This window comes from Myxine glutinosa, chromosome 11 (assembly GCF_964187855.1).
Source record: "Myxine glutinosa chromosome 11, kmMyxGlut1.1, whole genome shotgun sequence".
Taxonomy (NCBI): domain Eukaryota; kingdom Metazoa; phylum Chordata; class Myxini; order Myxiniformes; family Myxinidae; genus Myxine; species Myxine glutinosa.
The window spans coordinates 51,657,986-51,673,798 of NC_136271.1; the positions used below are offsets into that span (position 1 = coordinate 51,657,986).

General features: G+C 44.1%; 1 protein-coding gene across 5 annotated transcripts in view; it reads left to right on the plus strand.

The window, feature by feature from the left end:
* The first annotated feature begins 575 nt into the window (after window positions 1-575).
* The window catches only part of LOC137436667 (Golgi pH regulator), a 57,701-nt gene continuing 42,463 nt past the window's right edge, over window positions 576-15,813 (plus strand). For 2 of the 5 annotated variants that reach the window (XM_068130666.2, XM_068130662.2), the window contains exons 1-3: window positions 576-880; window positions 6,526-6,596; window positions 9,352-9,411. In XM_068130666.2, coding sequence (XP_067986767.1) covers window positions 6,555-6,596; window positions 9,352-9,411 — 102 coding nt within the window. In that variant the 5' untranslated portion in view covers window positions 576-880; window positions 6,526-6,554. Of the gene's footprint in view, window positions 881-1,012; window positions 1,133-6,525; window positions 6,597-9,351; window positions 9,412-15,813 lie in introns of those variants that run through there. The other 3 variants (XM_078786661.1, XM_068130664.2, XM_068130663.2) reach the window with 2 other exon arrangements.

Below are 15,813 nucleotides of genomic sequence, written 5' to 3' on the forward strand. Positions count from 1 at the left end.
AGATACTGTATATACAAAATGATATTTTTAATTTCCAACTTATTTTGATTAATGGGTTTGTGCAATGTTGGAAGCCATTTTTATTAACTTTTTCACATTGCTTCATTTGTAAGGATGTGCCACAAAGGTTTCCACCCATCCTACAACCCCATCCGACAACTTCCTCCCACTTTTCCTTTTCCTTGTGCTTCCATAATAAGTCGACGTCGACTCGATTTGGTGTGTTCCAAGATGCAGCACCCCATGTTGGCGCATCTCAAACGGCGAGTGAACGAGTCTGATTGAACTCGGTTTTTAATTGGGATAATAATAATAATAATAATAATAATAATAATTAGCTTGTTCTGCTATTTTGACTTCATTTTTAAATATTTTTGAAATTTCGTCGTTGTGTGAACCTTCACATTTTGTGTATAAACGCTTTGTTGACTTTTTTTGTGTGAACCTCATAATAATGTAAATCCGGTGAGAGGAGAAAATATTTGTTAAAGAGGCACAAAAAAAAAAATTTTCTCCTGCAAATTTGTCAGTGTGGAAAGTTTTTAACATTCCCGTTTTTATCATGTTTAAAACTTGAGTGGTGCGGTGTATAAATCGGCATGCACTGTTAACGTGGTACGCGTCGCGTTGCTTCCGCTTTCCGCAGTTTTCGCGTTCGTTTTGTGATATTGCAAGGGCTCGGTGTTGTGATTAGTATTTCGTTGTGGATGTGTGTCGATGAAGAACACATTACGGCACGACGTTGCGGCAATCAGGAGTTCGAGCATGCGAGGCTTTGCCCTCAGGTTCTCCTCATGTGTTCCGCCTTGAGACGTCGTGGGAGAGATTCATCTCACGAGCGTTTTTGCTTCTTTGGCGCTTCATGAAGGTTAACTTAAAAGTAAACGATAAATTGTAATACACACCACTAATCATATCGAGTTTCATAAAGAAATGAAAATATTCCTGTTCCAATGTTTCCAAATTTAGTGATCCTGAATTGGTTGTTGTGGTATCGACTATTGGAGTTTGTAACTTGGATTCTCACTTCCGGGCTCGTTGGTTTTTTCTTGGTGGACCGGTTGAGTCGGTGACGCAGACGTAATGATTAGATTTTGGTGAAGATCTGGATCTGGATCTGCGAATTCTTCAAGTGATTCTTCACCTTTGAGAGATAGGGCTCAAATAGATATATAGCACGATATCTTAAAAAGTTTTGGACGGATTCGGACGAAACTTGGTGGACCGGTTGTGTGTGTTACAAGGACAAATCTATTCGATTTTGGTGAAGATCCGAATTCGGATCCATCCGTGTACGAGAATTATTTAATGAAAAACGAGAACAATGCGACAGTCTCTCCAATATGCCTCCGCATCGTCCCACAACGGGTCGATGCCCTCGTTCACTGTCCTAAAAAGAAACGAGTTTGATTTAAATCCCTTCTAGTCTAGTCAAATTTCTGGGAAACGTGAATTCATGAGGCATTTTTGAGTAAAAGCAAGCAAACCACTTTTTCTGGGGTAGTTTTTCTTGCTGAATACGAATCTGTTGTTTGCCAAGCCCAAAAATGCGTAATTAGGTCACTAATCAAGGTCAAAGGAGTGCAAAATTCAAAATTTTTGAAAAAATGTTTTATTTTACATCACCTATCTGTACATTTCAATTATTTTACAGTATTTTGTCTGGTAAGGTTACTACAGCTTTTCACAATTATGAAAGTAAAGGGAATTGTGAAGGGAAAAAATCAGATTTTTGTGAATATATCCGTAATGAAGCAACTTTTCGTTTTTTGACATACTGTTTTAATTCACTTGAATTGTTGCCTTAAATACCATCAGTGAAGTGGTTTACCTGAGTCCTATATAATAGCAAGATTGTTTTCTACACTAAATGTCAATATTTGACTAATTAGCCACTTAATTAAGGCTAACGGTCACAAGGCGCAAAGTGCACTTACATGGAACAAGGCGCAAAATGCACTTCATGGCAAACATGTTTGGAGTGCAGGCAGTTGATCATTATCACATGTATTCTTAATTAATCCTGAATCAATTGCAGTCTGTCAGACTGATTGGCTGGAAGGAGGAGCCATCCAGGGGAATGCCAATTAGCTTAACTGTGTAAGCTCTGACCCCCCCCCCCCCCTACTTTGGCCTGTTTCGACATGGTGTTTCACTGGCATTGCACTTGCAGGCCTCAGTGCAGAACTGTTTCCCCCACTTCCGACAAGAGCAACTATCAGAACTGCAACCTTTCTTGCAACCACACTGAGTAAGTTCTCGGCATCCCTTTGGAATTGACGGTAAAGTTGTAAGAACCGGTGACAACTTGTCATCAACGAGTTTCCATCCACAATCAGTCGGCGGTGGCAGATCTGTCATTGGATTACTGGCCTCTCTCCAAATGAAACTTTGGTAGTTTGCACGCTCTATGTGGAACTTTGCTGCATCACTAGATGGAGGTAGGGTCTCCGTTGCATGGCATTTGTTGAACAGTTTAATGCGGGCTTGATTACAGTTCTCAGATGGTTCCTTGTAGATATGGCAAATGAACTTTTCAGCATCTTCTGTGACCTTCTTTGATGGTGTCGGAAACTGCTGTTGTTGGATCTTTTCAACTGCTGTTGGTATATCCAACGTTGACGTATTGGATGGTTTGATGTCTCCAAGACCGCTTTCAGCAGATGGCCCCCTCTGCCAGGCAGCTAACTGAGTAGCGTGAAATGTATTTTTGCCATCTAGGGTAGAGTCATTGATGTCAATATTGTCGCCAGAAAAATGCACAAATCGTCCCGAAACCAGGTTGCTGGTAACAACTGCCCCAGTTTCTTGATCAAGCGCTTTCAGAGTGTTTTCAGCCATGGCAGTGTCATACCTAAGAACCCGGTTATAGCTGATTATGTGCCCAGCATTATGGAATAGCTCAACTAATTTCTTTGATCGAGTTGACTGGTGCAGCGTCATACCCATTCCAACGTGTTTAGGCGGTGCCTTCTTGTCTCCACATACACCATAGACCATGTCTTGTCCAATGCTAAGGACCCTTTTCTTCACCCAACCAGTTTCAGACATCTCACTTTCGTCAAACTCAGCATCGACACTACTTTGGCCTCCAAGCAAGATATTCACAAACATGAGTACAGATGGTGGTACACTTGCCAACTCTGCTTTTTCGCTTACATCGCAACCTTCGAATGCAGGATGTGACATGATATCACTGCGGAGTTGCAAAGCAACGTGCACTAAAGACAGAAAATGATCATCCTGTTGTCTAAATATGGGAATATAGTCTGCACTGTTCTGACCGCACACCATTTCTGAAAGAGGTATGTGACTGAAATGTCGTGGAAGAAGCAAAGTTTGTTTCTCTGAAGGTGCCAAATTTCTTGGCACAAGAAATTCATAAATGTCCCCAATGCAATTCGACAAAGTTTCTTTAAAAGTCCCCAGTCTACTAAGATACGATGTAGGAATTGTGCCGTCGCACTCACTGGCTAACTCTTTGTACCTCTCGAACACTGCAGATAGTTCAAATACGTGCCCTTTCTCAGCAGAGTGACGCAGCTCTTGACACAACCATGATATCGCCATGTCTGCTGATTTGCTTTCAGTTTCTGCCCTTTTGACATCCCTAAAGAATTTACTAAGACAGTTAACATGGTAACATGCCTCAGCTGAGATTAAATCATTCTCATTTGCAGTACGGACTAAGATGTTATGTACAAATTTAGCTTTTTCCGTAATTTCATTACTCATTTTGAAGGTTGTGACACGACTTGTCTTCTGCTTCTTGTCAAAGTTCTGGCAGAACATACACAATGTCCAGTTCATCTTAGTAGTACTACTGCGTAAAAACGGACATGCTTCAGCCGAAACACTCTTTCTTTCAGGATCTTTTTCGTTTTTCGATTGTTCCTTGGCTAGCTTAGCATTTATTTTCCCCTTGTGTGTGTATGCAGAGTAACATAGCTTATGCCATTTAAGTTTGGGGAGACTTTCTGGAGGCTCTGCAAAGAGAGTCGAAAGCCTGTCCACGGCTGATCGAAATTCATAGTGTCTAAGTTTGCATCGGAGCTCGGTCGCCTCTCTGATGGCAGCAATACCCTGGTTTGTCTGGTTGAAAATCGTATCTTTGACCTGGCTAGTTCCCTGACAAATGATACAAAGTTCAAACGACACATCCTCACGCTGTCGCTTGAGGCTGGCAATAGGTTCCATGGTTGGCCTGAGGGGAGAAACAGAAACCAAACTAAGCACCAGGCACGCATGTTCTGACCATGAAAACTACAACGTTGTATGATATACTGCAACAGCCCTTAAATGATCGAATAAGCGCAGGCAGTGTTGGCCCGGGTTTTAATCTTATTCTCAAAGACACAAAGTAAAGCTTCTTCAAGACAAAACATCTAACCGATATCACTAATTCATTAGTGGTAGATGCATTAGGCACTCATCGTCAATGCCCATGCCCTGCCTGTCTTTTTACTACTGTTAGGTAAATGTACATGTATGTAGGCCTGCCTATGATGTGAGATGTCAAGCATACATTACACATTTGTATGTACATGTATCTCACCAAAGAAGAATGCATTCCTTTACTTTCATTTGATTTTATATTTCATTTTTTAACAATCTTAAAAAGACCCTTACCTGTACTCCTGAAATGTTTAATGCCTGATGCCTAGGGTACGAACTAGATGGCTTATGCTAGGCTATTAGATTCATTCTTCATCATTAAGGGTCTATTGAAGAACACCCTGCTCTGTCTGAATGGAAATGATTTGACAAACATGGCAAATGCATTGGGGTCAGAAAGATGAAGCCACTTTCACTGTTGAGTGAAAGGGATGGTTTCAAGTGCAAGTAACTGTTACGTCATTGCAAGACTTTCGCACTCATTGACCTTTGACCTATGTTGTTTACCGGTGACATTTAGATTCTGTCTTTATAAAATCTATCTCTAGACCATCAATAGGAGCATAAAAACTCTGCCCCATTGTGCATTTAGAGGTTAAACTGCAAGCAAATTACGCAAAAACTAATTGTCGCCCCTTACAGAGATAAAGGCAAATGAGCATAGATGTGTCCTCACGTTTTCCTTTAAAAATAAGATTTTGAAAAGCTTTAGCAACCTTACTAGACAAAATATTGTAAAATAATTGAAATGTACAGATAGGGGATGTAAAATAAAGCATTTTTTCAAAAAAATTGAATTTTGCACTCATTGACCTTTGACCTTGATTAGTGACCTAATTACGCATTTTTGGGCTTGGCAAACAACAGATTCATATTCAGCATGAAAAACTACCCCAGAAAAAGTGGTTTGTTTGCTTTTACTCAAAAATGCCTCAATCATTCTATAAAGGCACATTTTCAGATTTTTTGACTAGGCTATTCAGCTGTTTTCCAGTATCACATTTTCACCAGCTATGACACGTTTCACATCGATCGGTGAAGCGGTTTCAGAGAAGGGATTTTTTTCAGAGAAGGGATAATATAATGCCATAACATAATGCCATAACATAATGCCATAACATAATGCCATAACATAATGCCATAACATAATGCCATAACATAATGCCATAACATAATGCCATAACATAATGCCATAACATAATGCCATAACATAATGCCATAACATAATGCCATAACATAATGCCATAAAATAATGCCATAACATAATGCCATAAAATAATGCCATAACATAATGCCATAACATAATGCCATAACATAATGCAAGTGATTCTTCACCATTGAGTGACAGGGCCAAAAACGATAAGTAGCATGATATTTCAAAAAGTTGTGGATGACTTATGACACCAGTTAGTGGATGAGTTGGTAAGGTGACAAGAACAAGCCAATGATGTTTTCGTTCATGTCTGATCCAGATCTGACCTATTGGTGGTATACAAAACGTAAACCGTTCAGCCTGGCGGAGGTATGCGCTATACCGAGTGCCGTTCTAGTTTTCAGTCCTCACTTTTACCAACATATAGGCCTTTCCCACTTGTGGTTGCTGCCAAGCGCATTAGGTATCAGTCGTTCAGCAGGAAATTCCAAAGCGTACTCGGACTTGTGCATCGTTTGTAATATTTTAAATAATTATTGCTTTAGATCTTCACATATGCGAAAGGTTTCTCACGTGCACCCATTGTGTGCACGTCAGATGTTTGCCACGTGATTTCTTTTTTTTGTGTGATGTGTGCACATGTCTAAATTGTGGCTTTCTATCCCCAAGTTCCATTGTATCCGTACTTTTTTGACAAAGTACAATATATAGTTTTTAATGTATGGCAATGTATTGGCAAAACCTTTATGAAGTTATTCTGATTTACTTTATTTGGAGCAAAGTTTTTGATGTCAAGGTTGTGAAATCTTTCTCCTGCTCAAGTTTTTAGATCTTGCATGCATTGATCTTTTGGATCATTCCTTCTCACCCTCTGAATGAGCTTGCATGCTTTGAGTTTTTTGTATCATTTGGCAAAAACATTTAATCATCGGCCTTGTCTTTTCTTTATCTTCCTCTCCTTCCTTTGTTTGGCACAGGAATTTTGAATCTGAAATACAGGAGCAGCATGTCGTTCTTACTGGATTCTTTTATCATGTTCACATCTCAGGTGGGAAATGCATGCATGATAATTCACAGATAAAATTCAAATAGGAGACCAGATAAAATGAGTAAGAAGTTTTAATAAATAAGTTCCTCCTTCATGTTATTTCACATGAACCAAAAGTTGTTGCTTCTACTGGGTATGGGATGGGGTGGGGTGCGTGCATGCATGTGTAGATCAGCTAATGTAGTGCACATGAGCTGCCTGCTTTATTATAGTGCCACCAAACGGCCTTGAGTCTAATAATAACATTTTTAGATCTTATTTAACCATAAGTTGATGTTATACCTTGCATGTGGATTTTGTCGAATTTATCTGTTTGTAAGTATGAGTACGAGTGTGAGTGTGAGTGTGCGCCCGCATCCTCCCTGGTCTGAGGTTTGCTGCAATTCCTAACGGCTCGCCGAGCGACTTTGGGCACAAGTTGTTTAATATAACCATCAATTGATTTTTTTCCCCTTGTCAAATTTTTTTTTTCAAATGTCAAAGTTCAAAATTATTTAAACAAAATTAACAAAAAATTAAACAAAATTAACAAAATTAAAGTTCAAAAACAAAATTATTTTCAAATGTCAAAGTTAAACGATCATTCCTCTGTTTTATCTTTTTTGTTGTCTCTTCACCCTGTGCCTGGAAGTTGTTGTCAAGAATTGTAGTTTTCTTATCTGTATTCCTTTGAGAGGAGGTGTGTCTCTCCGTGATGGATCTGCGGCTAGTCAAAAAAAACTTCACCAAAAACGATTACACAGGTTAATTTTCACGAAATATGAATCATTACCTATGTATTTTAGTTTAACTATAAATATTGAACCACACTTGGTTGCGGAATGGTTGGTGCATCCTCTCCTAATCTGAGAGGTCGGAGGTTCAAACCCAGCTGAGTTACACTACCGGTCAAAAGTTTTAGAACACCTCAATTTTTCCAGTTTTTATTCAAATTTACGCAGTTTAATGTCTCGGTGTACTCTGAAATTAAGCATAGAACAAATAAACAATTGGAGATAAAAAAGAAATCATAGAATCATTTTGTTTAACAAAATTTAATTTAAATTTTTGACTCGGCAAAGTAGCCACCTTTTGCATATATAACCGCCGAACACACTAGTGGCATTCTTTCTACAATGGAAATCAAATATTGTTCGGGAAGTTCTTCCCAACACTGTTGCAGAAGTTCCCACAAATGTGTTGAACTTGCAGGTTGCTTTGCTTTCACCCTTCTGTCAGTTCATCCCAAACCAGCTCGATGGGGTTTAAGTCTGGAGACTGTGCTGGCCATTCCATGATTTGAATCCTACCGTCTTGTTCTTTTCCTCGAAGGTAGTTTTGACATAGCCTGGAGGTGTGTTTAGGGTCATTATCTTGCTGTAGGATGAACCCCTGACCAACTTGGCGTATATCGGAGGGTATTGCATGGCGCTGCAAAATGCTGTGGTAGCCCTTTTGGTTCAGGGTGCCAGTCACTCTGTGCAAGTCGCTGTGCTCCTCACTCCTCACTCTGTCCCCAGTCCATCACGCCTCCTGCTCCATGTTTGACAGTTGGTGTCACACACTGAGGAACCATCCTTTCACCGACTCGACGGCGTACAAAAACCCTGCGTGATGAACCAAAGATTAAAAATTTTGATTCATCGGTCCACAAGACCTTCTTCCAGTCTTCAGTAGTCCACTGGCGATGCTTCATGGCCCAGGGAAGCCTCTTTTTCTTATTTTGCCATCTTAGCAATGGCTTTCTTACTGCCACTCGAAGTCTTCTCTTCACAGTTGAAACTGAGACTTGCCTACTGAGACTTGCCTACTTCGACCAGTGTTAAGCTGTGCTTGAAACTGTTGTCCTGTGAGCTGCCTATCACGCAAGCTGTTGACTCTCAGAAACTTGTCTTCTGATTCTGTTGTGGCTTTGCGTCTGCCAGACCTCTTCCTGTCAGAGTTTCCTCCAGTTTCCAATATACTACTTCCTGCAGTGCAATATTGTCCAAATAATGCTTCAGAGGATGTAATATTGTAATAACAGTCTGTTCCAATACTGCTTTTACACAGACAGGGGGTTTGTAATCAAGTAATCGGCAGAGGTTGGGACACCTGTAGGAATTGTTTGCATCAACCTTCAAGGCTTAATTTACTTACATTGCTGCAGAACAGCTGTAAGTTGTTAACCCATTACTTGTTCCCGGAAGAAGGCCTTTTTTTTTTTTTTACAATATAACTGTGCAATTTACATTATTTTCCCGTTTTTGCTAACCTAAACTTCTTTTTTAACCTCCAACAGTTTACTGCTTTCCTTTGTAGCATTTCAGGTTATTCACTGGACTTGAATTGCTTAAATTTCAATAAAAAATGGAAAAATTGAGGTGTTCAAAAACTTTTGACCGGTAGTGTATACCAAAGACTAAAAAATGTACATGCTGCTTCCTTCCTGACATTTAGCATTTAAAGGATAGGGCACGGACAAATAACGCTGGGCAGGCAATGGCATGCCACCAATATAACCCTTGCTGATAAACTGCTTCGGCAGCACCAACGCTTTGGAGAGATGTGGGAATAAAAGGAAAATATGTGGGAATTGTTTGGGTGAGTATTTGGGCTCACCCTTGCCCAAAGGCACACGAAAAGCTATTGTTTCAGCTTTAATGGTGCTGCTGTGTGTCAGTCAGTCAGTCAGTGAGTGAGTGAGCCTGCATTTGTTCTCAGATCTACTGTAATCTATATATCCTGGCTAGGGTCTACATTGCTAAGTTCCCTGTCTTGATTCCTTTTGTTTCAGGTTTTGTTTTTTGGGTTTGGTTGGCTCTTTTTCATGCGGAAGCTTTTTAAAGACTATGAGGTGAGGCAAATTGTGATGTATTATGATTTACATTTATTATGTTCAAAACAAAGCGGAATTTCTACCAAGTTGTAAAATTGCTCTGAAATTCTGGAGGTATGGGCTGGTTATTCGATCACCGTAGGCCTGTTTAGGCCATGGGGAGCAGGACGGCTAGGGTGAGAGGTTGACCATGAAAGATCTATTGGTATTCACACCACACAATCCAATTTGACATATAAAATGAAACATTTATTTTTCCATGTGACGTCATGTATTGCCGCGCTCACAAGCAAAGTGGCTGAAAACTGTCAAAATGGCTGTTTTAAAACGTTGCTTTAACATGCAACTTCGAGTATTGCTACTTCTCGTCATTTTATTAGACTCGACATGGTGCGTCCTAAGTGCATTATCCCCATATGTATTATATATATTGTTGCGGATCTCTCGAGCCCGTCGACGTACAGAGGGGGATTAAACCCTTTTCCCCCTTCGGGCTTCGAGTCCACGAGGCCGAGTTGCCACCCCGTAGCGAGCGTGCGGAAGGGTATCTGGTCGAGTCCCTACGTACCTTCGATAACGCTGGGCAGGCCGCCACGTGAACGGGGACTGGACCTCGCACAAGCCACGCTAATCGGATATGCCGAGCGGTTTGCGTGTCACGTGACTTGTGCTGTTAATTCTTATTGAACCCGATTGAGCGGTCTTATTCTTGCAATGCTCGGCCAATGGATGGAAATGACGGGAACGATCAAATGGAAGGAAGAATACAGGTTTATTTACAATTATACAGTGATCAGGGTAAAGAGAAGAGACACAGAGCAGATACTTAGTCAATCTTACTTAATCCCCGGACAAGGGCCCACTCACTCACGCAGGGAAAAGAAGGAGGACAAGTTCGCGCTCCAAACGCATCCTGGCGCCGTTCGCTCCGGACAGCTCGCCGGGCGTGGCCTTCAAGTGTTCGCGGCACGTGTGCTGGGAGCGCAGGCAGGGAGATCGTGTGTCTGTGGCCCCGGGATGGATCGTCTTCACAAGCGCGATTAACAGCCGCAGCAGAGCGCAGGGCACAGGGAGAGTTCGTTCACAGAGAGAGAGAGCTATAGTAAGCAACCGACTGACTTCACTCCGTGGGGTCACTCAACCACAACGTCTTACTGGGTGACTCGGGCACTGGTTCACTCTCTCTCTCGGTCACTCACAACGCTCCCTCACAACACTCTCAACGAACCACGAACCCACCACCGCGGGCCCGGGGCAGGGTTTTATATCGCCCCCCCCCAGCCTTACCCGAATGTTCCAAGCCCCTCCTCTGGCTGCTGTTGTTGGCCACTCCCCTTGAGCTCCGATTGGCTGCTCGCCGCTTACCGGCCACTCCCCTGCAGCTCCTCTTTCGGGCCTGCCAGACTTGTTCTAGGCCTTAGCACGTGGTGTTCCAGCCTAAGGAGCACCGAAGCCTACACTTACTGGCCTGCTCAATGCATACCAACACAGGAAAGGAGACTACGCTTACATTTAATAAGAAATAACTGAACTAAAGCGAGGCTACATGTTGTGGTGCAACTACCTACGCGAGGGGTCATTCTTTATTCTGAAAACCGCAACACTACCCCCCTCTCTCACCAGACTCGGCCCGAGTGGACCCCAACAGTGGAACGACCGGTCGAGCCTGGCATGCAAATTTACCTTTACCATTAGTGTGACACATAGGTGTAATCCCCCTAGCATTTATTCTAACCCATGTGTGCGACATTTTTAACACTGCGCCCGAAACCTCGTTTGTGCGCCATTTTGTGCGCCTGAAACCTCGTGCGCGAGGGCGCCATCTTGTGCGCCTGCAACCCCCACTGTTAGTGTTACACCTTCTCCAACCTCCTCCCTGGGGTCCTGGGTCATTAACTCTACCTTATCTTCTAACCCCACCGGCATCCAGTTGCCTTGGTCCTCCATGGCACGACTCACATTTGGGATATTCTAAAATTTCGGGCGCTCTTAATTTTGACCAAATTTTTTGATGTTATAAAAAATTTGGTTCCGGCCTCAAATCCCACTCCTGACACCATTTGTTACAGATCTAGGACGACGGCTCTCCCGTTAGCAAGGGGGATTTAACCCCTTGTCCGTTATACTGGCCGTCGCCGATCCTGGGGGTCTGTGATGTCACTGGTGGTCAGCCACGACCAGGGTAATCGGGCCAGAGACCCCCAAAAAAGACCCCCCGAATACCTGCTTACCGTGACCTCCCAACCAGTGAGGAGACAGCCCCGCCCGAGTCACGACGGTAATGGACACGCTGAGCGAAGTGAGTCACGACCCAGGCCGTTAACAATTACTAACTCGATTATAGCGGTTTTAATCATGCCACGTAGACCAATGGAAAGAAAAGACTAAAGCAACTGGATGAAGATGAAACCAAAGCTTGGAGAAAGAGCACACATTTATTATAACAACCACCAGAGGAAAAGAAAGATCAAAGCTGTACAAAGATAGATGGATGTAAAGATACACAGGGCAGCCTTATCTATACAGTCTTACTGTTGGGATATAGTTACAGATTATCTAAAGATCATCTAAAGATTATCTAAAGATCACAGATTATCTTATCTAAAGATACACAGGGCACTATATATATAGTTACAGATTTGGGAACCCCCTTCACTTGTAAATATCCCCCTGAGTAATATAATCCCCCTTTTATTAATTATTAAATATCGCACCCTAGGCCATCGCAACACGCAGCCAATCTTAGAATCATCTTGCTAATTATTTCCTATTCTATGTTTAATTAAGGCTCTGTGTCCACTAGATTGACACTACGTTGCATTAACAAATAAGGATAGCTCTCCTTCAATAACTCCATACCCCAGCAAACTCTATATATATATATTGTTGTGGATATGAGGACTGCATATATTTTTTTTTATTGTGTGCTGTATGATTATTATTATTGTTGTTGTGCTGTGCCTCCTGCCTCCGGAGCTGTGTAAGATCAAAAGGGCGTCCCATAGTCCACAAGCATACACGTCAGCCAATCATAGGATATTCATGTTCGATAGTTATATCTTATTCTGTGTTTTAAGATAAGGCTGTGTCTCCCATTAATTGAAATACTCCATTGCACCAGTGAAAGAGAATAGATCCCCTTCCATTCCCATCCCCAAAAATCCCCATTTCCTTCACATCCCCCCTTTCGTGATTGCCGACCCTCGATTGCCATATTACATCCCCTCTCGTCATTGCTGAGCCTCGATTCCCAATCACCTCCCCTCCAATAACCACCATTGACCACGAGGCTCGAGTCAGGGAAGAAAGGCGTGTCTCCACCTCGTCAGAGGAGGGGAGGGGCGCGCCCGCCCGTCGTCGTCCGGGGCGGAGCCCGAGGGTCGCGCGACCAACCAGGGCCGCGGTGAGTGACCCGGTAGGTGTGCCCTCGGAGTCGGCGGCTTGATTTCGCTGGAGGTGATAAAAGCGACTGTAAGGGACTGCTTTATCAAGAGAGGCCTTGGAGATGAGCATGAGATGAGAAGAGAAGAGAAGAAGAAAGAGAGTTGCAAGGAGTTGGTCACAGTCGGTTGCCAGAGAGAGAAGTCGGTGGTGAGGAGTGAGAGAAGCAAGAAAGAGTTGAGGGTTGAGGGACCAGACCAGTGAGACAAGTCCTGGGAACGCAGCGGACGGAGGCCGCCGCAGCCGCGACACCCGACCGCCAAAGGGGGCCTGAACGGCGGTTCGGAGCAGGGCCGAAACGGAACGGCGGCTGCTGAACGCGCCGGTTGTGCTGCAAGACCCCCCCCTTGGACCTTTCCTCTCCCGCCAGCCATCCACCTTCTGCCATCCCTGGCATTCCCCGTGTGAGTCGTCTTTGTTTGTTCTGTCCTGGGTAATAAGTTAAGTCTGTAGATAAGCTAAATTTGCACTGTGTCACATGCGTCTTGTACTTGTAAATAAACTGAATTGCTTTTTGTTGCTTGTGTGTAAATAGTAGGAATAAATTTAGTAGTATTTCCAACCTGTTTGTCTTCATTTTCCTCTTTGCATTGCGTCGTTTTCGTCTTTTCCCTCATTGAGCAGCTGGGGTGCGATACGGCCAAAGTCTGGGTGAATCGGGTGAGTTTTGTTAGGTCGCGGTTCTAAACCACCGCTCGGTCTATAACATCTAACCGCGATCTATAACAATTGGTAGTCAGGAGGTGGGATTCGAACCTGGGACTAAATTTATTTAGCCCAAATTTTGGACACCAATTGTGTTAGTACTATAACAATTGGTGTCGGGGAGTGAGATCGACCCGGAGCGCGCTTCACGCGCTCAAAATTATAAAGTACGAAATTTGTTTTGTTTTAAAGGAAGAGCCCGAATTTTGAAATCGCGCCATGGCTGTCCAAGGCGACGGGATGCCGGTGGGAGAGATAGAGGGGTTAGAAGTAACCCAGGACTTCGGGGAAGAAAGGGAGGAGGAAAATGGCAATGTGGTTGCGGGAATTTCAGGTGCACAAAATGGCGCTCTAGCGCACGTGATTACAGCGGCGCCACATTTAGCCACGCCCATGGTCGCGGTAGGCGAACCGGAGATGCCAATGGATTTGAACCTTTTTTTTATACAAATGAAGGCCCTTATGGCCCAGAATAGTGAGCAATTGGGGGTAATGGGGAACCGGATGGATGCTCAGAGTGAGCAATTGGGGGTAATGGGGAACCAATTGGGGGTAATGGGGAACCGGATGGATGCTCAGGGTGAGCGATTGGAGGGCAAAATAGGGGTAATGAGGGACGAAGCGAGGGGTACCGTTGAGGGGTTAGACAATAATTTTAAGGAGTTAGACAAGAAATTTGAGGGGTTAGACAATGGGATAGAGGGGGTGAAAAATGGGTTAATGGGGTTAGAAAATAGGATGGAGGACAAATTGCGGGAAATAGGGGAACAATCCGCCCGGGAAATCGAACAGATGGGGAACCAGATGGAGGAAATACGACGAGGGGTGAGTGAGGAGGTCTCGGGGCTGCGCGAGGAGGTAAAGCGAGGCGAAAAGCGTATAGAGAAAGAAGTGAGGAATAATACGGCTAAGTTACAAGGGGGAATAGAAGATCTGACGGAGGAGGTGGAGCAGCTGACAGAGGGACAAACTAAGTTAGTGGAGCAGGTTCAAAAGAACACTGCGGTACTAGGAGGGTTAAAGGCGACACAAAAAGAAATTAAAAATGACTTGATAGCGACACAGAGGCAATGTCAGATGGTACGGGAGGAACTGACAATGAGGGTGGACGAGGTGACGGAGATAATGGAGACAAAGGACCGGCAGGTGAGGATGCACATAGAGACGGTCACGGTAGCCTTAGAGGACGAACTTGAGGGGACGCACCGAGAAATAAAAGAGGTTAAACAAAAACTAGAGGAAGTGGGAGAAGAGGTGAGTGAAATTAAGAAGGGACGGACAGAAACTAAGAGGGAGATAAAGGAGGAGGTAATGGAATATGTACAAGGTCTGTGTTCAAATCATGATGTGATGCTCACTAACCAAATAAAAAGTTTGCAGGTGGCAGAGGAGGTGCGACGAGGTACGGAGGTGAGTGGCAATGTACATGATGTGAGGGGAGATTCAGTCGGCTTGGGGATTGGTTTGGATCCGGGTGTTCGTGAAAGGCCGTTGGTGAGGTGTGTGACAGGACAGGTGTGCGAAAAAAGAGGTGTGCGAGAATGTCCGACCATGGGGTGTGTGAGAAAAAAGTGCACGCCGAGGAGTGAGTGTGCCGTCAGGAGTGAGCCGGTCGAAGCGCGTGTGCGAGGGAGCACAGGGAAGCGCGGTGTGGTGAGTGTTACGGAGGAAGTAACGAAAAAGTGTGCGCGGGAGGATGCGCGAGAAAGGTGTGTAACGGACGGGTGCATGGGGAAAGCGCATGCTGTCAAGAGTAAGGGTGAGTGCGCGACCGAGAGTGGAGGTGAGAGTAGTGAGAGTGAAACGGAGCGTGAGTTGGTTGTGGCAGGTGAGCGAGGATGTACACCTGGGATGGAAGGATGCACACCTGGAATAGTAGAGCGTGTGTGGGAAGGCACATTTGAGTTAGTAGTGAGGCACGTGGTTGGGTGTGCGAATGAGGGCACACCTGTGATTGTCACAGAGGAGGTGACCGAGGAGGGGGCGCGAAGCGGTGTATTGGTGAGGTGTGCGAGCAACGAATGTGTGCCAAAGTGTTCGGTGGTCAGGTGTGTGACCAAGTCGGTGAGCGGAATGAGTGTACCGAGGTGTGTTAGAGAAGGTACGACCAAGAGCATGGAAACGGCTGCATGTATGAGCACGAAAGGGGTAGCGTATGCTTGTAGGCATCCAGGTGAGGCGTCGACGATAACCGGGTTAAAGGTTAGGTCGACTTTTAGCCGGATCGGGCCCTCGGTGCGTGCCGGGCTTCGCGTGCCGCGAGAACCAGCGGAG